At 46.3% G+C, this 27,468-nt stretch overlaps 1 protein-coding gene and 1 long non-coding RNA gene across 5 annotated transcripts in view; one reads left to right on the top strand and one right to left on the bottom strand.

Annotated features, from left to right (window-relative positions):
• Window positions 1-16,498, bottom strand: part of SH3PXD2A (SH3 and PX domains 2A) — an 822,832-nt gene extending 806,334 nt beyond the window's left edge. For 3 of the 4 annotated variants that reach the window (XM_085606748.1, XM_085606762.1, XM_085606734.1), the window contains exon 1: window positions 16,019-16,498. In XM_085606748.1, the coding sequence (XP_085462874.1) occupies window positions 16,019-16,090 (72 nt within the window). In that variant the 5' untranslated portion in view covers window positions 16,091-16,498. Of the gene's footprint in view, window positions 1-8,530; window positions 8,652-16,018 lie in introns of those variants that run through there. The other variant, XM_085606742.1, reaches the window with a different exon arrangement.
• Window positions 8,779-27,468, top strand: part of LOC146867697 (uncharacterized) — a 77,371-nt gene continuing 58,681 nt past the window's right edge. The window contains exon 1 of the long non-coding RNA XR_014962075.1: window positions 8,779-8,896. This is a non-coding gene — a long non-coding RNA (uncharacterized LOC146867697). The remainder of the gene's footprint in view (window positions 8,897-27,468) is intronic.

Consider the following 27,468-nt stretch of genomic DNA (forward strand, 5'->3'; position numbering starts at 1 on the left):
GTTAAACATTTTTATTCCTGTGAGTGGTTGTGTAGGAAGGGCCCAGAGCACTGCTTTGCCCAAGGGCCTTTATTGCTGTTAAGACGGCCCTGATGGGGAGGAGGCCACTGAGCGGCTTGAAGGCTAGGTTAGAGACTATCTTGGGCCACGAGATTACAGACAGGGACTGGGACAAAATAGTGGTCTACCCAAAAAAAGGGTTCATGCAACACGCAGCTTAAATATACTGAATTCAATTTTGCACATTTGACATGCCTTACACCCCATAGATTACAGGTAATTTATGGGAGGGAACCACGGAGATGCCACTGGTGGGGGCTCCCGGGTGCCGAATTTGGCCATATGACATGGACCTGCCCCACCCTCAAGGTGTTCTGGAATGAGACCCTCGGCAGACTACAACACACACTGGGGCGCACTATTCCGCAACAGATAGAGGTCTGCCTACTGGGAAGGTTTCCTAGACCTAAGAAGCACAAAGTGGGGATTAATTTTTTGGACTTGGACTAGCATTAGCCAAACGCAGGATCGGAACGGCTTGGAAATATGGTGGGCGGCCCCAGATTTGCCATGTGTACAGATTTTACGTCCTGGGTAGGTGCAGAGAAGAGGGCTCTCCACAGGGAAGATGCCACAAAAATTCGGAGACGCCCGTTAGCAGGTCTCTGGATCCAAATCCTAGGGAACTGAGAACATCCAGGAAGTACATCAGATGCGGATCAGGGAGCTTCTGATGACCCTGAAGATAGACCCCAAGGAGATGAGACGGGCGGTGAGAACTGAGGGGGGATGATTTCTGCACCCTGGAAGACCGCCCGGATTAGGGGCCCCATCCATATCCTGATCTGAGCTGCCAGACCTGTCACCCTTTACCCACTCCCGGACTCAGGGAACCATACCTCAGATATAATAGGATGCATTTACAACTCTGATGCCTACTAATGAACAGCTCACCCAGACAATCGTTTTAAGAAATAGTTTATACCCCTCGAGCAGGTTTAGTTAGAACTACAATCTTTTTCTTTGTGGTTTACTTTTCAACTTGGCTATTACATTGAGTGATATTACCCTCCGTTCGCTGTGTGAAACTCATTTTATACAACTTACTCAGATCGTCCCTCTCTCCCTCATTGCTCCTGACAGAGCTACCCGGGCTATACCTACACACAATGCCTACAGGCCATGCCAGGCCCTCAGTTCACGCCTCATCGATCAATGAGAGTATGGACCATGCCACTTTGCGATACAGGCAGACCGTTATATATATATATAGAAGAAACAAAGAAAGTCTTAAATGAGAAACGAGTTCATGCTATGGAAGACTACCTATAAGATCTTTACACAGATATCACTGTTTGATATATAATGCTTTTACTACTCTAGCGATGATGATGTTGTAGTGGAATGTGTAACAAACTGTATCAGATGTTTAAAATGCCCAAGAAAATATTTGGGGGAAAAACTAAATAAAATCTACTTAAATATTAAAGGAGTGGTTTATTTGGATCACTTGGAGAGGTTCAACTCATGTGGGTGTATATCCTATATGAAAACATGTTTAGGTGAATTTCTGATTTTTTTTCCCCAGACTTCTCATGATGTGGCAGGGAACCAGCGACGATGAGGGTGGGTGCATGATGGTGTGGTGTGTGTGTGTGTGTACATGCCACATTAATTACAACAGTATCGACATTATTTAAAGAGGTCACTGATGAGAAGTTCCACCTTGTCAAAAGCTGCAGAGAGCTCTTTAGAAACAACTGTACACTATGCAACCAGAAAGCAAACAAAAAAAAAGCTATGCAGGAAAATAGAATAATTGAGACGTGCCATGAACTTTATAAGCAAATACGATATAAGCAGATACAATTTAAAGCAACCTACAGAAAACCCTTTCAATTCAAGGTTATTGCAGGTGAACAGCAAAGCCTAGAATGCAATTTGGGGGTGAATATTTTACAAGCCTATTCCCCAGTTCAGGAGCATCCTACTCTAGATGTCCTGACTGCCTGCCTCATAATGGGACCATACAATAGCCTGCCTAAAAATCCAATTAGCTAAAACAGAGAACCCCTTGGTGGGGAATACAGCCGACTTCCAATTGGAAAATAATTATGCTCACAGTATTCTGCGTTACCTTATAATGTTTGTGTCAGAACTAGGGGTGGGCGGAATTTGCGTGGTCGCGCTACGCAAAGCTCCACGAAACGGTTAAAAAATCTCTGTGAGCACGCAGAAATTCCACAAACACGCAGAATTGCTTGTTTGTGATGCTTTTTTCCTGTCCGCGAACGTGGTTTGCGTGCTCGGGGGTAAATATCTCGCAAACGCGGATATTGAGAATGCGAACAAGCAAAAAATTCTGCGAAGCCGCAGAACAGAGAATTTTGGGCAATTCCACGTTCTCTGCGGATCGCGAAATTACCCAAATCCTGTGAGCGGAACGGAATTTACTGCCCAGGCCTAGTTAGAACCCCTTTCAGACAGACATGGGTCATGTAAAGGCTACTGAGCACAACTGTGGTGGTTGAGGCCTTTTACTCCAGATTTCCCATAGCTGAACCTACTCAACTCAAAGAACTCCTTCTGCGGTTTACTCTAAGTGGTTGCTCTGGTTAAGCAGTCAAGGTTCCCTGGGAGGGTAAGGGGGGGGGATGTAGATACAGGTTAGTGAACACAACTCATAACACAAAGTGCAAACAGTACGAATGTTAAATCAATGTCCAGCCAAATACTTGCTTTTATACACACAAGTATTTTATAACTCTACACATTCAAAAGTATACGATATTCAGAAGCAACAGCACATTCCTCCTTGAGGTCGGGGCTCTAGTAGTTGTCGGGCAAAACCCTCTGCCACCTTCCTTCGAGTAACGTGTTTGGGGTTAATCCCATTTCACTGGTGGCCACATCCAGGGAATGCACACAAATAGGTTGTACTCAAGAGTTTACCTTCAGACTCTTCAGTAATTTAGGCATAAATTGTCTATGGTGCTGAAGTACAGTTAGCAGCGAGTCCCCTGGGGCCAAATGGCCCCTTTTACGTCTTATCCTCTATTGCAGCACAGAAGAGTTCAACGATGCAGTGGGTGCCCTCTGCACGAGAACCGGCGAGTCCTGCTCAGTTTGGAGAAGTTGGGTTACATGCAGCCCACGCAGCATCACCCGGCAGTGCAGGCTCTCACTCCAGAGTGGCGCTGTCGGAGTTTTCCCAGTTCTTGGAGCAGCTCCCAGCTGACCTTCCCCAGAAGAGAGTGGAGGGAAAGGGGTAAGCCTTTCTTCTGAATGGAGCCTCACAAGGGTGCAGTCTCGTCTTCTGCGTGCTCAAAGGTCCATCGGTTGCAGTTTCCTCGCAATGTGGGTCCAACCTGTAGAACGTCTCTCTATTGGGCTATGAACCAAATCCTTCGGCACATTGGTATTAGCAGCCCCGCCTGACATATGGGGTTGCCGCGGTATGTTGAACAGCACAAGCACAAACTCTTGGTGTGCAAGCGCCCACACTAAGATGAGTATCAGTCTCAGTGGTTCAGTAGCAACTTCACCGGTAGGCCCCTCTGGCATACAGCGCTGCTGCAGCAGGGTGGTAGGGTTTCATCCAGGCCCACACGACATTTCACTCACAACTCACTCTCCAGCCGCCCTCTCCTTGTATATATGGAGGGGGTCGCAGAGTTGATACTGCATACGGGCAACAACCCAATCGGTGCACAGCCTCACACCTTACTCAGGGAGTCCTTATGCAGGACTCCCCACTGTACTCACCCCAGCGCTCTCCTTTACAAGTTACACTGATCTTGGCAAGCAGGCAGTCAATGGTGCTCCAGGGCAGGTGATCTTGGTGTCCTGGGTAATGACCCCCTCCCCCAGCAGGGAGACCAACAGGCCTTGTTCACCGGTCCTTATCACAGGTAGAAGTCTTTCAGAGCTTCCTCATCTCATACAGCCAGTTTGGTTTCTTGGCAGATGATCAATTTTTGGGGACTCAACTTCTTCTTATAGTCCTTTTCCAGACACCAAATGTGATTTTGAATCTATGGGCCCGATTTACAAAGGTAAACTTAGATATAAGTGTAAGTTAACGACCTTTTGGTATTCACGAAGGAAAGTTACTACTAGTAACTTTACTACTAGTAATTTTACCAATAATAACCTTACTAGAAGTAGTTACTAGTAATAACTTACCTTTGTGAATTCCAAAAAGTAGTAAAGGTAAGTGTAAGTTTACTTCTTTTTGGAATTCCCAAAGGTAATCTACTACTAGTAGCGTTAGTAGTAACTTTACTACTAGGGGGGATTCCTCTCCTCCTCATGTCTTCACAAGGTAGGCCTGGGCTTTCCAAAATGGAACCAAGGGTCCTCATTATAATGTATTGTTGCAGGCACACTTACTCAGTGTACATTCACAGCGCACTTTCCGTCCAGCACTGTTCGTCCATCCATCGTATCATTACATGTACACATGCATTCAGCACACACACTCAGTCTGCGCACACAGTTCAGCACTGAAGCTTTTATATATTTAAACAGGGAGTGCTATTTACAAACACACACACTACCAACACACACACTCACCATGTGTGCGCTGCACAATCCTTCACCCTTCATGTATTGTACTTCATGCAAGTACACATACACCCAGCACAATCTTTTGTAGCGTATGCATTACAAAGGCCTATGTCCATGCATTCCTCACAGGCATACATACACTCAGCACATGCACTAATCACACATGCACTGTACAGTACTGCTGTGTCCCTGTACTGTACCCTTCCCAGGCACACATACAACCAGCGCAAAGTCACTCCTCCTGCACTACGCAGCACTCCACATCTACCTGATGTAGGTCAAAGGTGAGTTAAGCACATAGCAGCTGAACTTTTTAAAAAGGTGAGTGAGCCTGAAAGCCTCACTCCAGAGAACAGGGTAAAAATGTCCTGATCACTTCATAGTATGCTACCACCACCGCGCTCGTGCTGCTAAACTCCTGGTGAAGGTGGCAGTCTTCCACCACTACGCTCTGGACGCCCCTTGACCGCAAACCTTGAGAAATGCCTAGGTCATGCCGCTCACGCATGATCCATGTTCGCCTATGTCAATTTTTTTTTTTTAATGTATTAGTGAGTCAAACAACAGTACAGTTGGGCACTCATGGCAGGAGTACACGTCTTTACTATGCAGAGGACTTTTCCATCCCAACAGTTGGTATGAAAAACCCAATCATTCACCGTCAGTACAAACAATTGCCAAAAACGACCTTCTGAAGCTTTTGATCCATCAACTTCCTCCGTTCCCTATGACCTACTGTCAGGCTGGTGAACAGTGTCAACCATAGACTTGACAATCAGGTATCACATTTCTGGAACCAACCTCCTCCTGTCCATGGGACCACTCACCAATCATATTAAAGGAAGCTTTAAAACCCTATCTTTTTATCACCTAATCACAAAAGGACCCAGATAGGACCCAGATAGGGACTTTATTTGCTATCTGCGATGCATCAAAAATATATGGGAGGTCGTAGGGTGAGCATAGTGCAAGTTTCTACTAAGGGAGCAGAAATATTTTGTTGCATTTATAATTAATAAATGAATGGTATTCTTGGACATAGGTAGATAAAGAATACTGGATCAACGTGGGGTGCCATGGTGCTTGGCCTTTTGGGATGCTGTAATAATCACACAACCTCTATTCTTACAGTACAGCATCTGAAAGCAAAAACACTTAACCACCATTAAGAAGACACACCAAGAGCCACTGCCATCTCCTATATGCACATATTACAAAGGGAATATCTAGTAACAACTGTCTCCTGCAGTAGTGCCCTGCCATGCCACCCCATTGGCTGCCTTCAAGATACCCCAGGGCGTGGAATGTACTCATTTATTGTTCACTGCTTAGACCAGGGTTCTCCAGAGTCAGTCCTGGAGGGCCGGATCCATGCCAGATTTTTAAGATGACTACGTTTATCTAAATAGTGATATGCTAGAAACCTGGCATGGATCCAGCCCTCCAGGACCGGCTTTGGAGCACCCTGGCTTAGGACATCACTTTTCAATTGAAGGCCACTGAGTACAAGTTATGGGGGGAAACAGTTAACAATATAGGACAATGGAGTGTTGGATAGACTTGTGCGATACTCCAAGCAGGTTTTCTTTCTCCTAAATGCGGCCTCCAAACATTTCAAAACATTGTGAAATGTTCTAATGCAGTATATACTGACCAATGTGTAATGAAGACGGGTAGTGAAAAATATAACGTGTATGGAAGAGAGCCACAAAGCTGTAATTGAATGAAATCTAGGCAGGTGTGTGCTGTTTAAAAGCATGCAGAAGTGGCCAGGTGGATGCTTTATATATTCGCAGACTCATGGCTGTTTCGGTACCCTAAATGCAAACGGTGATAATATATTTCGAGTGGTACCTGAACCACATCTTTGCACAAACCGATATTCTGACTATGACGCATTACAACAGCACGTAGTGGACATAAAGATGTGACTGCAACCTTTATAAGACGACCATCGCACACAAAGGATCCTAGTCTGAGAGCACAACAAGCGGGTCTCATAGAAGGTTGTCAATAAAAGTATCCGTGACCTCCTGAAAGAAAACAATAATGTGCAAACACAGGTCGTACAGTGTAACAGAAAAATGTATCAGTCTCTTAATATGCAACACTTTCTTCCGCTGTATCACCTCCACTGTACTGCAAAGATGTTTCTGATAAACTTATTGATGGAATTGTGTATAATCAATGTTAAGGTATGAACCACTGAGAGTCACATACTAAACACTATAAGCGATTGACTTTGGGTCAGTGACAGAAAAACTGTGCAAAGTGGGTTCCTTTCCACTAGAACAGATTCGAACTGAAATGGTTTGTTTATTTATCTGACTTGCTACTGTGTACACACCAGTGCTCCGAAGCCATGTAAGATGACACGCAGCGCTTTCCAAAACAGCCACATAAATACAAATATGTATCCAAGTGTGGAGCATGGACAAAGCAAGTCCACGTGTTGGAGTCAGGCCCAGCTGCTTCATCAGTAATAGTCACAACTGTTACTCGGGCATAAAAATACAGTATGTGCGTTTTAGTGGCTGTAGGAACAGCAGCAATTACTCCTGCGTGAATCTTCAACCTCTGCACAATAACAGTGATGTGCCAAATGGCATAGTATGTCAGCAGAAAGCGACTTAGGCACACTCGTGCACTTTTTTTCCATTCAAAGACATAGCTCAGCACATCCCAAAATAAACTTACCAAACTTTATTGTTTCGATTAATAAAAACCATAACAATCTTCCAAAGGACAATTATTTACACATCATAAAATGTATTAAAATTAATGTTATACCAAATTTTACATAGTTGCTATCCTTCCTGCTCTCATTATAAAATACATTGGATCCGTTTAAAACCAGTCTATAAATCATTTATCATACCTGGAATATTTTTTTTTTTAAATGATCCCAAAACATCCCAAACTAAGTATCCTTGTACCTTAGGACTACCAAGAAAGAGCTCGCCTCGAGCTAATATGTAGACCCCAGGTTAGTCAAAGCAGGCTGTGCAAAGTCATCAGGGTGCCTCTCACTGCACGCGCAGCCGCTGCCGTCAGATGCCCCTGCCCAGAGGTGCTTTGACGGAGCTGCTCTTTTTTTTTTTGCTGCACTGCACGCTAAGGCCAGTTATAATAGATCGTAACTGTTATGAGAGGGTGGAAATGGGAGTACTAGTCGCTTAAATTACTTACGAAAAGCGGCCTACGGATGTCACAGGATTAACCAAACTACGAATAGCTGTAGTTGTTTAGTTTGCATCCATTTGCAACCCCAGCGCCTCATGTTTAGCATTTTCCTAGTCTGTTTTCCAGTAGGTTTGAAAAAAATTGCAAAGGCTGCTGCCGGCTTGGGAGGATAAAAAGATTGGAAATGCAATAATCGAACAGATTTCGCTATAGTGGTCACAGGACTTTGCAAAGCTTTGAATGCAACCTCAGACAGAAGACACGGTGAGGGGTGTACGGGTGTGAGCGCGAGGGCAGGGAGGACAAGCCGCGAGCAGTGGATGGCCTGCAGCCTGGGCCTGCCTGGCACGTGCCAGGTGACCCGACGAGCGAGGGTCTGTGCCAGAGCACTCACTCCTTGACTTTCTGCCCCCAAGTCTACTTCTGGGGTAGGCAGGCTCTCCTCTGGGGGCGGCCGGCAGGCGAGATGGGGTTATATTTTAGTACCAGGCTTGAAGAAGTGAAAGAAGAGCGTGTTACAAACTGTTAGGTACGGTGGCCGGGAGGCTGGACACATCTACATCTCTTACTATCAATACCTGCCATGAAACTAATGTTAGTTCACACGCGAAAAATCAACGTTTTCGAAAATATATAAAAATGTAATAATAATATCTAACACCATTTACTTTAAAACACCCAAAAAAAAGCATTGAAGGAAACCCCTTAAAGAAGAAATAGACGTGCTTTAGCACGTAAGGCATTCAAATTCGACCCTAAAAAATGAAAAGATTTGAACCTTATATATATATATATATATATTTATCTGGCTCTCCGAGGCGTAGACAAAGGGAACTGCAGGCATCAGTCCATGCGTCTGTTTCCGGGTGTGGAGGCGCGCAGAAGGTAAACGGTGCGTCACCTTCTGCTCGGTGACCTGCGCCGTGACCTGTGGAGCACGTGCACGCTACAACACGTGCACTGCCAGAGTAAACAGAAGCAGAAGGGCGGGTGGACATCTCATGGACTCGATAAGCCACAGGGTCCCGGGAGCAAAGGTACAGGCGGCAAGCGCTTCGCCCAGGGCCTGACTCACACAGAGTGGAATCAATGAAGGCATACGAGGAAGCGAGCCAGGCACAGAAAAGAGAATAATACCCCTCAGGTATGGTCCTAGCATAAAGTATATCTACGTCACTGGATGGAGACATTATTCGGCGAAGTTTACCACCCAATGTAGGACTAACTTCACTTGAATAGCAGTTCTAGAATGCACAAGCTTTAAGTACACGCAGGACCACTGTAATTAGGAAGTAATGGATGACCAAATTATGCAGCAAAACTGAGTAAATTACACAGAAAAAAAGCCAAGTACTAGCCATGATGCGGCACATTTTGAGTCAGTTTTAATTTGCGCTTTGGCATTTTAACACACATTACTGTCTGAGAAATGTTTCACCTCGTTAGTGCCACTTTATCACCTGAATACACAAATTACCATCTGCAAAGTGTCTAGCACTGTACAGCACTTAACTTTAATAACTTTAGATCTTATTGTGGTAGACTCTACCCTAAATCTGCAAATTATGAACCAGGCTGTGGATTATGTAGTAAGTGGAGGACATTCATAATTATGCTGAAAACAACATGCCCGCATAAAAACATAATTCCAGTGGCCCGGACTGTCTACAAATAATTCCACAATATAATCTCATTTGAAATACAGACATCAGGTGGTCACGTGTCATCTTGAATTCCCGACTAGGACTTCTAGGTTACCTTTGCAACAGCAACATATACGCCTGCAAGCCATACATGCAAATTAAAGTTGGAGCAAAAGCCAGGACTAAAGGTACCACTCATGGCCTGGATAGAACACCACACATGCCTTGATCATCACACACTGTGGCCGGGTCCTTCAAATTAAGTCCCAGAGGGCTGGATCCATTATATATATTACACACACACACACACACACACCCCACCTACCTTCTGGATGAAAATCAAATCATTTACTTATTATTTGGTTGTCCTGAAAATCTGGCGTGGATCCGGCCCTTTCTTTTCTGACATACAGTCGACACTCATCGTGGAGTCCCCTTTGCTGCCCATCACAGCTGGCCGCAGTTATACAACCTCAGTCACCCAGTGTAACGGGTCCAACTTATGGTATCCGCCTCAGATCAAACCAACCAGTCTCTCTACTTCTTAGAGGATTATTTTTTCCAAGCGCTTAGTGGGCAACTCACCCCATGTCATGACACTTGATTTCTAAGTCAGCTCTTGTTTTTTAACCAACAACACTAAGCATGTAGGGACTTGAAGTTTCATTTCTCACATTGTAAGTTTAGCCCTTTGAAGGGACACTCTAGGTTGAAAAACAGAGATTTGCTAAAAGTGACATGCTTGGCACTGTGGCTTTTTTTAAAAGTGATCAAATCCAACCCCAGCTGTGGGAATGACAGAGAGGCACTACGTCACTTTGGAATCTCTCCATTACTGAAAGATAGAGACCTGCTTAAACGTGGAGTATGGGAAACATGCGGTCAAACCATGAACAGGAAGTACATCAGTACTTGGACATCTGTGCTGGGCCATCACCCCACACACATCCATTCGCCATTCACAGGTTTCTTAAATGCTTTATATGAATCAGTCTTCCCCTCCTATCATTTAACGAGACTTGGTTCAGGTACAAGCCACAGGGTATAGAGATCTTCAAACTGCGGTGGTCCAGAGATAAAACAAAACTCTCCACTGCAGTTACCACCAACAGGTAGCGCGGCAGCTGGGCACCTGGCTACCAGCTCCCCCAGCAGTTCCTGTAATCTTCCTCCCCAAAATGTCAGTCTTGCCATATATGGCGGGCAACACATTTACAGTAGACAAGCAAATGATGGCATATCCCACTCTCTGCACTGGCCGCACCCCGACTACGCGAGAACGCAACTCAACCACTACATCCCTGCGCTATTATACATGTTGTAGGTTTTAGAAGGCGTGCCATCCAACTTAGGAGCCATCCCCGATACCGGTTAAACACTGGGCTCTTGTCCTTCTAAAGAGAAAACAGATTTTGCCAATGCACGAGCACAGCCAACGGCAGAGGAGACCACAGAGGGGCAAGATTTACTTTAAACACAGGTGTTTGGATAGAATACAAGTTTACAACGTTCTCTCATACAATGTGCCAAACCTGGAAATAGGCTGGGATTTCCCAAAATGTATAATAGAGCTTTACATCAAAGAACGAGGCGGCATTTGGCACCGTTGCAAAAGACGGAGACAATACACTACAGTCTTATAGAGAGCTGGATGTGAGACTTCGGCCCTCGAGGATTGTCACCTACGGATCCCAACCTCATGGCAGAGGAGCCACAACTCCAGATTACAGACTGACACACTGCGGTCTCCAATGTAAACATTACAAGATTTCAGGACCAGGAGCCAAAGAAAACTCCCACAAAGAACGAAGTGGTTATCATATGGGATACTCTTACAGGAACTGATGGACCGGACACCGCAAACAGTAGCAAAGTTGAACACTGAGCAAGAGCTAGACTGTGGGTTCCCATCCGCCGCACGGTCCACCTCTCTGAGAAGCAGATCAATGCTGCCTTCAGAGACCAACCGAGTGTGGGTGAGGTGCTGCGGCAGAGCGGGTTGGCCCACGTGTAAAGTATAGTGAACCTTAACGCCCACCTTGATGAGCTTGCTGCCTGTGGAAGTGGCGCTTCCCGAACCCCAGAATGAGGCCAAGAAGAATTTATAGATCAGTGGCAGAGATCACAACAATGCTCTCCGACTCAAGTTTGAGTTTGGTTTCTATTGGGCCATGGCTTCAAAAGTGCATCCAACCAGAAAACAGTAACCCCAGGAACAGGCACCAGACAGAGGATAGGCCACTGACCTCACACAGCCAGCATTTACCCAGTGCTATCAGAATGGGGAAGCCCTTTTACGTGACAGTGCCGCCACTGCAACACTACAAGGATGTGCAAGTCTGTCATGAAAGGCCACGCCATGCTGAAGATACAAGGACAGCGGGGGCCAGGGTGCTGGACCCATTGCATCACACTGGCGTGAGAGAGAGATACAAACACCAATATGGGAGAGACAATAATAATGACAATATCTACATAGTGCATTCTAGTCCTAAGCTGGTCTCGAGGTGCTGATAACTGGTGTTACATATCATTCAACTCAACAGTACATACTTAAGCGAGCTCCGGTGGATGAAAGAATGAATGGACCCTAGAGGATTCGAAACTGTGACATTCAGGCTACACAGATGTCTCCACAAAGGATGCATTAGTCCACTGAGTTACTTTACCAGCCGGGAGGAACAATACCAACATGAAATGACCGAAGGGAGAGGTGTGGCGCAGCAGCAAGAGCGGCTAACTGTGGAGCACAGGGCTCATGGTTCGATAGTCGACGGCGGCTCAGCTCAGCATCATGTGGCTCTGGGCAGTAGCTCAATTAATCTCCCCAACGGCCCCCAGCGCCTTGAAACCCTTATGGGATGATAGGTTCGCACTTCACAAATATGAAAGTTACCAAGATATTGTAGCCAAGTATAAAAAATGTTTTACAAATCATTCTCTGCAGTAATAGACAGACTGAACTAACAGGCAAGACCAGCAACCTTACTACTGTATGGATGGTTTTGTCTTGAATTAACTTGGCTGTTTGCACAGTGCAATCAGAGATGCTGTACATCGGCTCCAGAACACCGCACTTGACGAAACGGATAGCGTTGGTACCAAACCAGCGGCTGAGTTAGGGCACCTTTGCTAGAGGCTTGTGATTCTGCCCCTGCTGGGGAGATGTTATGGGAGCCCTCTCAGCTTCGTAGAGGTCCATTCACAGAGCTGCAGCCTGAGAGTCACTAGATAAACATCAGTGATAAAGCCAATAAGTCTGGGTTTCATATATTAATGCATGCAGCGCTAGCAGATTAGAGTGAGACACGCCGGAGGGAAAATGTAAATTTGATACTTGTATAGCGCACTACTCACCCGCAAGGGTCTCAAGACGCTTGTACGAATACCGCTGTGGAACCCATCCTGGCTTTCCCTGTGAGGCGCCCACTCCTGGGCACCCCCAAGGTGGAGGCCAGGCATCCTTTAGCGTTGTGAGGGCCGTTGTGGAGATTAAGCAAGCTATTGCCCAGAGTTGCAGAGTGGGACTCCATGATTGGAATAGGCACCGAGGCGAGAATTATCAGGTCCGTGGAATTTTTGAGCCCAAGACTCGCCGAGGCGGGGAATTGAACCCTGGTCCCGGGCTAGACCTCTGCATCAGGGTCTGCCGCTCTAATCATTGAGCCACACTTCTCCACAGGGAGCTAGCAGAGAGGACCGAAAGGGCTACAGCTGTAAAGTAATCCTCATGCAGTTGAATGTAAGCAATCGAGTGAAGATGGAGAGATAAAATCAAACAGCCAGTACCAGTAGGTTAGAGATGATAATTTCACTAGGCTGAGCCAAGACGTGATGGACAAAGTATCAAGCCAATGGCAGACGGAGGCTGGTTGAATGGGTCAGCTCTAAACTCCACTCTTTATATACTGTTAGTAATAGATCAGTTTGACAACTGTGCTACCAAAAACAAAACCTAAAAATAGAAGGTGCTTGATAAATGGTGGAGAGGTGATCTCGTGACCATGTTGCAGACTGTGGAATGAGGGGGCTTCAATTATGGTTCTATTCTTCTTTACAAATGATCAAACTGTGTGATTCTGGGCAAATCATTTTATCTCAGTTTATTCATCTGTCAGTATCGTGAACACTTGAAAATAGATTAATTGTCGATGCCAAGTACTATATAAATATTCCCTACTGGTGAATATTGTGGCAGCATATGTGAAAAACTGTAAATACATTTAGACTATACTCTACATCAATATTAAGATAAACGTAAAGTGAAGAAGGGGAAGGGGGCAACCTACACTAGATACCAGAAGAAATTAGAGGGATAAAAACACGTCAAACGAGGAAAAGAACAACATTTAAATAAAGGAAAAGGGTATTCCTTCAAATGTTAAGTAATAAAGTTTGTTAAGAGTGACTGATACACTGAAGGGCTCCCCGGCACAGAGGAAAGAAACAAATGCAGGAGTTTAGAGTTGTGATAGTCAATAGTCAATATTAACCCATCTTTCCACTTTCCCAACCCTCCCTCCCAGGTTTACCACCCTTCCTATACTGTTTCCAGCTTAGCAGCAGCCTTAGGGTGGCCTAAGCACTACACAAGCATACAACAAGAGAGCATCTACCCTATTCCCTATAACCCTTCTCATACCACCTCCTTCTGCTGCATCACAGTGCTCTGAAGCGGCTATAGGATAGCATTTGTGCTAGACAAACAGCCAACATACATTAGCAGGATCCTTTTCCTTCCCTCCTCCACCCCTTTCCTATATTTGTGTCTGACTATGCTGAGACGCAGCCATCCGCTCAGGGGAGTTTTGAGGACAACCATGTCAGTTTGGGATGCCTGAGGTTATGACAATGTGCTGCACTGTGATACAAGGATACCAAGTGCAGGCTGATGTGCAATTAAGATGTACAGATCAGAGAAAGAAGACTGTGTCGCAAGGGTGGGCGCTGTCCCTATGCGCCAGAGCACGAGCTTTCACGCATTCATTCGTTTTTTTAAGGTACATTAAAGCCAAATAGATATTAAAGTAGCCGGACGGTTCTTCGTCAAGTGTGTATCACAGATGTCTTCAAACTGGGGGGGGCGGGCCCCCTGGGGAGCCTTAAGTGATCTCAGGGGGTGGGTGCCATGCTCTGGCAAAGAGAAGCATCATGCTATGTTTTAAGTGTTAAAAACACGAGTGGCAGAAATCCACCTTCGATTGGGCCATCACTAGCAACTTTTGTCATTTATATCCTGACTTGGAGTATGTATGAAAAGGGGGAACAGAGCTTAGCTGCAATGTTTACACATATTTAAACATTGCCAATTAAGCAGAATAATTGAGTAAAACTTGAAATGGGGCAAAGATGTTTTTATTTTTTTACAGGGGGTGCATCATTGAGAAGCTTGAAGGCCACTGGTGCATCTGATGTTAAGTAGCCACCATCTCTTAACCATCTTGACCCAGGGGTCAGACAAAGAATGCACTCCGTTCTTAACCACCAGGTAATGCAGGTGCAGTGACACACTGCAGTCCAACAGCACAACTGCCGTGGAAACAGGACAAAGGAGAGAGGACAACCAGGGCCTTCCGGGCTCATGGCTGTACGAGCAGCTGGCGCTGTCATTTCTCAATGTAAACATCTGTAACGTTTGCAAAACCACAACAGTCGTTGCAAAGAAAGCAAATGTTCCCTCGCAGAACCCAGATGCGACTTGGCAGCAAAAGAGTCCCACTGGGGACCATCTCCGGGTCAGCGTGGGAAATCAATGCAGGCGACGTTTCCTGCTGCAAACCCACGGCTGACTTCAAACCAACACAGAGCAGTCGCAAAGTTAAAGCATGCTTGTGTATACAAAACGCGGCAATTCTCAAGCACCCAGGGCCCGGACCTTACCAGTAAGTGAAATGAGCAATGTTTCACTCCTAGACAGGCCCGGGGGGCTGGCTGCTCTAAATATGACTGACAATCTATTTTTACTGTAGGTAGAGGAATAACTGGCGCACATCCCAGCCACCGTAGACATGCGCGCGCTTATCTGTGGTACCTCGTCACCCCTGGTGTCCTTGTACCTCTGGTGCATGCCAGCTGTCTCTGCACCCCGTGTCACTGACTGCACCCCACTGTCTGCAGTCCTTGAAGTGTCGACACCCCTGCTGTCCGCGTTTCACTGCACCCCGCTGTCTGCGCCCCGTGTTCTAGTGGCAGCCCCCTGCTGTCTATTGCCTCTACGCCGCCTATCTCTCCACCGTGCTGAGCGTGCACTTATACTGTCTCTGGAGCCATGGTGTCTATGCACCCCAGGCGCCCCCGCGCTTACAGTGTTCTGCACCCCGCGTTATATGCACCGTTAACTTCTCTGCACCCCTCTGCCTCTACACCCCACCGTCTCCGCACCTACGCCTTCGTTGCACCCCCGCTGTCATTGCGCCTACATGCTCCCGCACTTCTAGTGTCACTGAATCCATGAAGCCGCTGCACTTATAGTGTCTTTGCCACACAGTGTCACAGCACCCCATCCCGGCGTCTGCACTCCTTGTGCCTTTGCACCCTGCTGCCTCTGCACCCATTGCTGTCTCTCCCCCAGTGCCGGTCAGTAGCACCCCCGCGGTATCTACGCCCGGCAGTCACACACTCACATAGTGCTTGTTGGGGTTCCGCCGCTTCTGCACATCCTCCACTTTGACATCCAGCACGCTGTAGGAAGGCATCTTCACACACCAGGCAGATCCACAAATCCAGGCGCGCGTGCTTCCAGTTATCTCATTATTTGCAGGTCCTCTCACAATAACCACGTCCTCCTTGGCCAATGACGGTTCCTCCTGGCTGTGCAAGAAACAGCTTCCAGAAGCGTTCCTCCCAAGTGAGCAGCTGCTAGCGGGAAGCGGCGCCTTGAGTCACGAGTGCGGGCCCGCTAGGCGCTGGCCGCGGCGCGGGGTGGCAGCAGCCGTGGTTTGGAGGCGGACATGGCCCAGCGGCGGCTTCCTCGGCTCGGCCGGGCTCGGCGTGCAGCGCTGCCCGAGCTTTGTTTCCTTTCCCTGCCTGTTCCTGCGAGACCCGGCTCTGCCGTCAGTCCCTCCCCTCCCACGCTGCCTGTAGTCCCCACCGCTGCCCTGTGCACGAGGGGCGGGGCAGAGGAAGGGCTTAGGGTCTCCCCCAGTGCAGGGCGGGAGGTCTCCCGCTGGCTCTCTCCTGCAGGGGACACGGTCTGGTCCCTGTGGCTTTTGCAGGGGAGGGGGAAGGAAGGGACTCTACCCGCTGTCAGGCTGGGTTAAGGGGAAGTGCCAAGGGTCCCTGTCCGCTGGGAGGAGGGGAAGTGCCGAGGGTCTCTCGCTCTACCCTGGAAGGTGTGGCTGGCGAGGGGAGCTTACAAGCCTCCTTGCAGCTAACAGTAACTGTGACAAATGTGCTACTGCACGTGCTGCCGATGGCGACCCTACCCCCCCTCCCGCTGTAACCGAGGCGCACACAGTGAGTCCTGCTGCTGCTGGGCACCAGGCGCGGGCGCTGTGTGCAGTCTCACTGCCACAAGCCCAGGAGGAGAGCACACCCGGGGGAGACACTATCTCGCCTGCTAAACTTCGACCGCGAAATCCCTGACCTACACTACACCTCTGCCCCCAGCACATGGTTTTAGATACTGCCCGTGCTCCACACCCGCTTACTCCAAAACCTTGCTCAGAACCCCTGACTTCATGCCCCTCCCAGCCTCCTTACGCCCTATGACCTTACCACTCTCAGCCGCGTCCCACTAGCTCATTGCCCACGCGCCTTCTTAACAGTTTTCATCTTTCCTCTCTGCCCTCGGGAACCTCATTCAAATGTCCGCGGACTCTCGCTTATCTCCCTTTCCCAGCTATCTCGCCTCTCTGCCCAGCCCGGCTTCCCCCAGCACCCCACCGAGCCCCTTGCATCCCTACTGCCCTAGCTGCTCAAGCAAAGCTGGCATTAACCTCCTGACTTGTGGCACAGTCGGCCAGTCCTGGCTTTTTAGCAAACAAGGCGGAACTACAAGTCCCATAATGTGACATGCTGGTGGGTAAAATCCAGGATTGCTTGAGCCCCACCATTAACCCATTTCTACCTGCGGCGACCCCCTGGCCCCTGTTTAAACCCCTCTGGTTCCCCAATGATCCCTACACCCGCTCCCTTACCTCCTGCATCGAAGTCCAAGACTACTTTGCTGCCAGCCACCCTGTGTAGTCCCCGTGCACGCTCCTAGCTCCTGCAGGGGAGGGAAGGGGGGTAACACGCAATTCCCAGTCTAAAGCATCGCCTTTAATTCAATGCCGACAGCGTAAAGCGGGAGATGGAAATTGCAAAACAGAACCAGGCGGAAAACAGAAGAATGGGCAAAGGAGCAAAATGGGAAGAAAGAGAAATGATGAAGTGCAGAAGAAAGCATAAAGAGAAAAGAGAGATGGGGTAGGGTGAACGTAAAAGAAAGTGAACAGAACAACAAAAGAAACCAGGGTACATATATAGATAGACAGGCGAGGGTTGAGGACTGATTGCGACCAAATAGGAGGAGTGGAAAGGTGGGGTGAGCGAGGGAAGATCCAGATGGGAAGGAGACTGGTGAAAAGGAAAAATTGTGTAGGAGAGTAGGATCTGCTTCTTATAGTTACCCCCACTTTTTGCTGATGTTTCACTGTTTTTCGACTTTAGTCTGGCTGGGGCCCTGCTAACCAGGACCCCAGTCTTGCTGCTTCCTCTCTAAATTGATTACCAGTACTTTAGGTACACTCCATATTGTATTCTGGGGAACCCTTATAAGTCCCTAGTATATGGTATACTATGTACCCAGGGCATAGGTACCCCAGAGGCCTACCAGGGGCTGCTGCATGTATTATGCCACCCCTGAGAAGCCTTCCCAAAATGACACCACAGGACTGCTACTGCAGCCTGGGTAAGGTGGTGCATGCACCCCTTACTGAGATATAGGTTCACTATATCTCTCCATATCACTGGACACATAAACCTATCAGTCACCCATATGGCAGGCCTTACTAATCCTGAAGGTAGGGTGCTGGGTTTAATGTGAGAGGTGCCCATGCATGAGCAGAGCCCCTCTGCAGCCTTTGGAACCTTTATTCCGGGGTTGTTTGTTATGCAGCCAAACCATATACTCTTAAGTGCATTATAACCAAACGGTAAATGCTAACTTTGGGATGGCTGCACGGAAACAAGATGTGTTTGGTGTCAAACACCTTGGAATCATACCCCCACACCAGTAACTGGTGTGGGAGTATGATCCCACCCTTCTAGAGGGAGAGACATGACAACACCGGTATACCCGGTACCAGCTAACAGAGCCCTGGTATCACAAAATGGATGCTGCCAGCCACAGACACGAGTCTGCCCTCCTGCTGCTGTACGAAACTCCCGCAGGAGAGGCCTGGACAATAGGTTTCCTGTCACAGGGAGGTGTTACCACCTCCCAGACAGGCTTTAGTGTATTAGGGCTGGGTGGGTGCACTCCAAGAGTGCTTTGAAGTTCAGCACTGGGGGCACATTTGGTGTCCCTGTGCATAGTCCAGCTCAAACCGGTTGCAGGGGCTATCAGCCCCTGCTCTGGCGCGAAACTGGACAAAGGAAACAAATGTAGCCACCCCTCTTTCCTGACCCTCCCATAGGTGGGTCCCTAGAGTTTGTCCAACCCCTTCCTTGGGTATAAGAAAGGAACCCCTGGCTACAGGACTTTAGGTTACACCTGGACGAAACTCTGACACTGAATCCTGGAACTTCGACGATCTACATTGAACTAGATGACTGAAGAATCTCCCTTGGAGTAAAGGAGTTACTCCCTTGCAAGGCAGGCACCAAAGACGCATCTGTCCGGTTTGCATCTCTGAAGCTCCCGCCGGACTCCGAAGAATTTTGCAACACAGGAGGTGGGTTTCCGTGGTCTTTGAGGTCGATCTGTGCACTCAGCAATTCTGAGTCCTGTATCCCTTGTGGAAGACCGTGCAACCCGAACCCTTGGACAACACAACCATTTGCAGAGGCATCAGCTTTCCAGCGACTCCTGCAGCTGAGCTTTGGGTTACTTGTAGCCCTGTCCCCGAGCAGCATTTGCACTGAAGATTGCCCGATTACGCTCCACAAGTGTTCCGTGAGCTGGCCCTTTGTGTTTTCTCTCGAGGTCCCATCGCGATCCCTAGTCCGTTGACTGGTGGGTCTCTGTGAAGGCAACTTTACTTCTAATTGGGCTTACTTGGTTGCTCCAGATGTGCCCTGACTCTCCATCGCTTGTGGAGTCCCCAGGACCTTGCTGGTCCGCACCGAAGCATCTTTTCTCTTCCTGCGTGGGTTGCTGTTGCCAAGGCTTGTTGAGTCCAATCCAGGCACCGACACCGCAGCACTCGACATCCTTCGTGTGACAGCTCAAATCCAGCACCTGGTCGTTGTCAATGCCTCCTGGTCCTCGTGGCTGCAGAGTCAAGCTTAATTTCTTCGCACCTGAAACACCCGACATCATTGGGCATTCGTCTATCGTGACCCTGGTCCCTGGCAAGTGACCCAGAATCTGTCCCCTCTGCTCTCAGGTTCTTCTGATCTTCGATCCAGGCTTGGATCACACCGGACACTCTTCTCCTTCCCGTCAGCAGCACTGTGCAGCAGATTGCCATTGAAATCAACAACGATTCCCGACACCATTTGACACCTATGCACCCGGCTTCCCTGGGTGAGGTAACTCGAGTACTACGGTGCTCCTGTGGGTGTTGGCCCTAGAACCCCCTTCTTAGAGCCCCTGCAGCTCCTCTCTGCCTTTTGCTTGAAGAATCAGGCCCCCCCCCGAAATTTTTTCTTAGCCCCAACCCCCGAAATTTGACTCTAGTTGCGCCTCTGTCCCCACCTGCATGGAGATCTCCGCCAGGGGAGCAGGGGCCACGACCTCCACTTATGTGGCGAGATCCTACGCCATCTGCAAGATTCTGAATGACCCTCTGGAAGTGCAATGGGAATTATAAGACAGAGGGTAAATAGTAGGGTAGGAAGAGTACTTTGGGGGCAAAAAGATAGAAGCTGAGAGTCAGAGTTAAGAGAAAGAAGCAGTGGTGAAAGTCCCGCTTAGAGCAGAACAACCAAACTGAGAAATGGAGATGTTCGAATGACAGAAACTGAGATTTAGGTGATATGTATCATGAATCGTTGAGCTGGTTATTTTGTTGATCCTCCTTAATATTATATGGCCATTGTAGATAACATGGTGCCCTGGCATAAAGTGTCCCCTCATGCCATATTTTGTTCTTTCTAGTCTCTATTGTGGCCATGACCCCTGATCTTCTTGCTATGCTGTGGGCTTACGGAGGCACTGGCAAAAGGGATTCTGCCGTGGCATATTGTAGACTTTGAAGGCACTATTGTGGCCATGACATAAGACGGTCCTCATTGACCTCCTGTAAATATCCTAAGCATCATGGTGGCTACCCTTGTCATTATGGTGGCCTTAGAATAGGGTGGCTATCTTTAGCACGTTGTCAGCATCTTTTACATTATTTTGGACATCACATGCATAGTGGTGAACATCCTTGCAAAATGTCGGCACATGACTTATGTTAGTCATCCTTTGGAAAATGCAAACATTTGTGGCATTTAGTGGCTACCACTAGCCTACCATATGAATCAGTGCAATTTGTTTATTATACATGAGCATGTGAAGCGTATTCTGCCCTGTTGGGAAAGTAGAACTTCATGTGCTTGATGAAAATTCATTGTATTTGAGCTGAATAGAAGAGACAGGAGTTTACCAGATGCTTTATGTGGGCCAAAGAGCAATGAGAGGAGTTTGTGTTGGCAAGTGGCGCATTCTAAGATGCCTTGTTCAGTGCTTTGCTTGGTGTCCGGTTTGTCTGGTCTGCTCCGAGGTCGCTGCACTCACGGGCACTTCGAGGGGTGTTGTAGATCTTGCTCACCTGATGACCTGTGCCCAGATGGATTTTGATTGCTAGTTTGAAGCTGATCAATCTACTTTTGAGCCAATTATTCAACAGTTCAATCCAATCTTCTTCTGTACCATCCTGTTGGAAACAGGCTAGATTAATACTATTATTAAAAAACCCTTGGTGGATTGAACAATGTTGAATAATTATAGGCCCATTTCATTCTTACCAGCTCTGTCAAAGCTATTGGAGACACCTATTAACATGCAGCTCTCCAAATATGTGGAATAAGGTCAGCTGTTACATCACTCACAGTCAGATTTCCGACCACGATTCAGCACTGAATTGGCAAAAGTGGAGATGACAGATTTCTTCAAGTTTGCCTTGGTTCAGGGGAAACCGACTGCTTTGATACTACTTGATCTACCTGCCGCCTTTGTCCCACTCCATCCTTCACCATCGTTTGGAAAATATCGGAGTCTGAGGTTTATCTCTGGCATGGTTTTGTTCCTTTCTCGCTGACAGAGGGCAATATGTTTGGATGGTACCATTTGCATCTTACCCTTAAGTGACCAGGTTTAGAGTCCCACAAGGCTTTGCCCTGAGCCCTACTCTCTTTAATATTTATTTGGCTCTGGCCTCCTTAGTTGATTCCTTTGGGTCCAGATAGTGCCATACGCAGACGACACACATGGAAAACAACTCACCTGAAGCATCTAAGATGTTTAGGAACTGTCTGATGGCTGTATGCCGCTTAGCACTTTACAGTGCAATGCCAGCAAAACTGAGATTTTGTAATTTGACTCACATCCTCCTATCTGGGATATTATCGTGAGTGCCCCACCTTCACCCCCAGCCACAGTAGCCCAGAATTTAGGGATGAAGAACGACTGCCAGCTATCTTTTGTACCGCAGGAGGCTGCTGTGGTCGGGTCATGCTTTTAAAATCTGTAACGAAATGTTTGCATCTGCTCCCGCTTCAGGCACAAAAAAACAGTGATACGCGCACTCGTAACCTCACAATTGGATTATGCCAATGCTTTATATCGGGGTTTCCTAACATATTTGCTAAGGATGGTTCAAAATGCAGCAGAGAGGACACTAGTAAACATCCCTAGATGTCTATCCTTCCTTACTCAAAGGACCTACATTGGCTTCCTGTCATGGTGAGAATTCAGTTTAACCCCTTGTGTGCCCATGACGAGCTGGACTCGTCATGGGCCGCGGTTGCGCTGTGCCCATGACGAGTCCAGCTCGTCATGAACCCCGCCTACTAATGCAACGGCCGGCACAGGGCGGGGAAAGGGCGTGGCACACAAGGGGTTAAAACTTTAGTTCTGGCCCGCATACCTTTGTATCAGATGGGCTCTAGCTTTCTTTCCACGAGGATCATTCATTACCATCCAGCTAGAACCCTCTGCTCCTCCATGGCCAGGCTTGCTTTCGTACTATGAGTCAAGCGGAAAAAATTGGGTGGTGCCTCCTTCGCCTACCTTGCTGCGAGGGCATGAAATGCCCTTCCGCCAAGCCTGCGAGATTTGCATGAGGAAATCTGCTTTAGGCGTGCATGCAAAACTTGGTTTTTCAAGTCAGTCTTCCAGTGATAATCTATTGTGTGAGAATATGTTTATGGGGTATGACTCGTGGAGTAGCCCTACGCTTTATAAATCCCCTGACTGAGTGATTGAATTAGGGTTAAGCCAACTCAACTATGTTTAAAGGGGGAGCACAGGCACTTTACTACCGGTAAGGAGGGGTAAATTACAGAGCCAACAAAAACAGATAGGGCAAAAATCCTGATTCACACTTAGCAAGAATATTTGAGGCGAATGACTACTTCAAACCCCATAAAATGACATCCATATTTGGGTATAAAATACATCGCTACACACTTTCTGTATATATAATAACAACATACTGTACAACAGAGATTGACACGTTTTGGAGTTCAGGTTATTCAAAGCAAGAATAATCACAGCATTGGCCATGCTTGATCATCAAATGGCCGGCACATCCCTTAAACAGAGAAAAAGTGCTTAGTATTTTTTTGTGATAAATTCAAACTATTTAATCTATATTGCACATATACTGAATTCATGAACAGAACATTATTTTGTATTCTTTAAATAATGATCAAAACAATAGTTGACTCCTGTACTCTACCCGACAGTTTGCGTTTCCCAATGTAAAACATTTGATCTGCTAATGTAAACTGTACATACGTGTCCCCCTATCCCCTATATACCCTGCACCCCTGCCCCGCTTCAACCGTTTGTATACTCTGTGTCTCTAAGCCTATTTGTACAACTTTATGAACCTTGTAAAGCGCTCTGATACCCTAACGGGTCCAGTTCGCGCTCTATAAAACACTTAATAAATAAATAAAATAAATACATTTATATTTCTCACTATGTATATTGCTGAATGAGCACAACGCCTTAGTGGAAAAATGGCATGTATCATTACCACATTATAGTCATTCTGTTATTTTCACAATTTCTTCCACCATTTATGTTTAGAACACCATGCATGTGTATTGAATACATTTTAAATCATTTCCTTAATTTTCATCTAATACATCAAGGCCATGTGGACACATTTCACAGATTTGTGAACTATTGAGGGGAAATAGTTAACATATGCAGCTCCTATTATCACTGATTTGTTAAATACTAGTCATATAGAGCTCTATATCATTGGATCTTTCAGTATTAAGAAAACACGGATTTCAAATACTACATATGTGCCTGAAGTTCGTCTTTCACATTTAATCCATTACATTTATGATTGTCCAGATCAATTGTACATTTAGACCTTAATTGTCTCAGTTCTGCTTTGCTGGCTAGCTGGTGCATAATTGAGGAGGAGGAGACTGGTGACTTCCCCAGATTCTACAAGAGAAGCTGGGGAACTCAGATAGCTGCAATGTGCGTGGAGTTCCTTTTTAGGTCTCGCCTAGCTATTGCGTTTACGCAATTGCTATGCGAGACTCTAGTAAGAGGGGCATTTCAAAGTGCTCCCAAAAGTGGATTGCATGGCGAGCACGCGCACAATCATGTGCATCGTGCCGCCATGCGATCCGTTTGGGGAAGCGCTTCAGCCCACTGGCGCGTGCACGTGTAGCCACAGCCTCGGCCTGGAATGCGCTCCCCCGCCCCCGCCACAGCATGCTGAGCGATTGTTTCCTCATGGCGCCTCTCACAACTGTCCCTCCCCCACCACAGGGCTAGTCTCATGGACGCATTGCCATCCATCGATTTCACTTTCATGCCCGTATTCTTTTTGCCTTTCAGCACACAGCCCGCGCTCCCCCTCCGTGTTTTCTTGCAGCTTTGCCTAGATCTGAGTCTCAAACAACCAAAATAATAAGTTTGCCCTGCACGCTTTCTGCGCTTACAAAGTTAACATATGCCGCGCTCAGTCCCCTTTTCATCCTTCTAAGGTCGATAACATTAGCTCCATTAATTCTGCGTCTAAGGATTTAAATAACCATATGTTTTCTTGCAACTTTAGGCACTTCACACACACAGCCCCACTGCTCACACACACAGGCATCAAGGCAGCAACAGAATGCTCTGAGCCCCACTAGTGTTTGCCACACACACATACCTCTCGCATCTCGTGTTTTCTTTCAGCTTTGGCCCGTGTTCTCTTTGCCTTTCAGCACTTAGCTTTCCCGTAACCACCATTTAACTAACATCCTGCCACAATCATTCCATTTTCATCCTCGCTTTCACTTTCATGCCCGTGTTCTCTTTGCCTTTAAGCACACAGCTTTTCCGTAGCCACCATTTAACGACCATCCTGCCACACTCAGGCTGAGGCTGGCCACCAAACCTGACCTACATTTTCATCCTCGCTTTCACTTTCATGCCCGTGTTCTCTTTGCCTTTCAGCACACAGCTTCTCCTTAGCCACCATTTAACGACCATCCTGCCGTAAACACCATTTAACTACCATCCTTTCAGTTAAAATAAAAGAATTGCCTCTAAGGGTTCAAGGAACCATAGAAATACAAGGCAAGGCAACATACACTCCGAATGCCACTCAGAGCCACATAATTACATGCCACATAACTACAATGCACTCAATACAACAGACACTCCAAAAACCAATCAGTGCCACATAGTTACACACCACATAATTATACAGCGCTCAATGCCACATACACTTCAAATACCACTCGGCGCCACATAATTACACACCACATAATTACACTACACTCAATGCCACATGCACTCCAAATAACACTCAGTGCCAATTAATTACAATGCAAACAATGCAAGATACACTCAAAATAACACTCAATGCCACATAATTATACACCACTAAAATCAACATACACTCCATACAAAACCACTCAGTGCCACATAATTATATTCTACATAATTACACTCTATCTATCTATCTATCTATCTATCTATCTATCTATCTATCTATCTATCTATCTATCTATCTATCTATCTATCTATCTATCTATCTATCTATCTATCTATCTATCTATCTATCTATCTATCTATCGGACTATTGCACTCTATTTATCTATCTATCGCATCACCACAGCATCACTTAGCACCACCACAGCATAACTCAAGGGCACCACTACATCACTATGCGCTACCACAGCATCAATTAACGCCACAGCATCACTCGACACCACCACAACATCACTCACCGCCACCACAGTATCAATCTGTACAACCATTCAACAACAACTGGCTCTAATATGTTCTCTTAATATTTAGGCTTTATTACAAATGGCACAAAAAAAATGATAATATTTAACTTCTGTTCTTGGATTTTAGGCGCAATTAAATAAACTAAACATAATCTTCACAAGAGTTATTAACAAAAGTTTAAATGATTGCCATTATAATTTACATTAACTTTTATTGAAGTATTAATTATTTGCAAAAATTAAAAGCCATTGTTATTTGTAATATCAATACATCTAAGTCACGTAAATACAACACATATTGCATTACACATGCTATAGGTGTCACATTTGCAACAGTTAAAACTATTGACATTGTACATGAGAAAGCTAGTAATTTCAATATTTTCAATACCAACACATAAATTAAAAAATAGTCAACTTACAATACAAAAAGCTCAAACTTTCCAAATGCGAGACCTATTGCATTGCAAATGCTTGTTAATGCATTTGTTTATGTTGAATGCTGGACCCATAGCCTCACACCGATGCCAAACAGGGTTGACAGTGTATGTAAAGTCAATGTGTGTGCGTGTGTGTGTATATTTATATACATATATTCACTAAAAACAGTTAAAGTGCACTTCTGGTTGCAATATAAAACCACTGAGATTCACCAGTTATGGTTAAGTAAACTAACCATAACTTGCATCCTGCACTGCTTATGATCTTAGATTTGAGATCATTCATGACATGTAAAATTATATTATTGATGATATCGCTGATGACGTCTGTGGTAAATATTTCATTACCGGTACTATTTTTTATGCGGTAAAGTCTAGTAAGAATAACTCAGTAAATATAAGAGGCAGAATCCGTGGTATTAGAGGTTCTAAAAGGCTTTATTCCTCTACAAAGGAAATACAATTCGAATTGCAGGCTTCAAATTCCATCACCACGAAAGTTCAGGAAGGAAGGCAATACATTATTGACAGGTAATGGTATTTATATGGAAAGCATTACATTAAGACAGATGCAAGAGGCGTAACAGCTGATAATACAGATAAAATAGGCATACGTGACTAAAAAAGGCGGACATATAGGCGTAACTTAGAAAACGTCATTATACATGATGTCACAAGTGGGTGGATCCATAAGAGAATCCTGCAATGTCAGCAGAAATATTTGGCAGAGATGCGCGCGCAGCCGCATGACGTGTGATTGACGTGCAACTAGAGGGTGAAGGGGACTTGACATTTAGCTCTACATGTGGAGACAGAAGTCTGGGGGGTCATGTCAACCTAATCCCAAATCATATCTAATATCCTATGTTTAAAGAACTGTGTTATCCAAAAGGAAAGGTCTCTAGGATAGAATCTATTCTATACTGACTGTTAGTGCGTGTACAAGCGTCTAAGTGTCTACATGAGATGCGAGGGGGCAGGAATCTTCCATGGTAACAGGGGCTATGAATTACTTGCATGAGGACAGCGAGGCCTGGCCCTTAGCACGGTAGCTGGAAGAATGTTTACCTAAACTACTAGACAGG

Source organism: Triturus cristatus, chromosome 1_2, assembly GCF_964204655.1.
Source record: "Triturus cristatus chromosome 1_2, aTriCri1.1, whole genome shotgun sequence".
Classification (NCBI taxonomy): domain Eukaryota; kingdom Metazoa; phylum Chordata; class Amphibia; order Caudata; family Salamandridae; genus Triturus; species Triturus cristatus.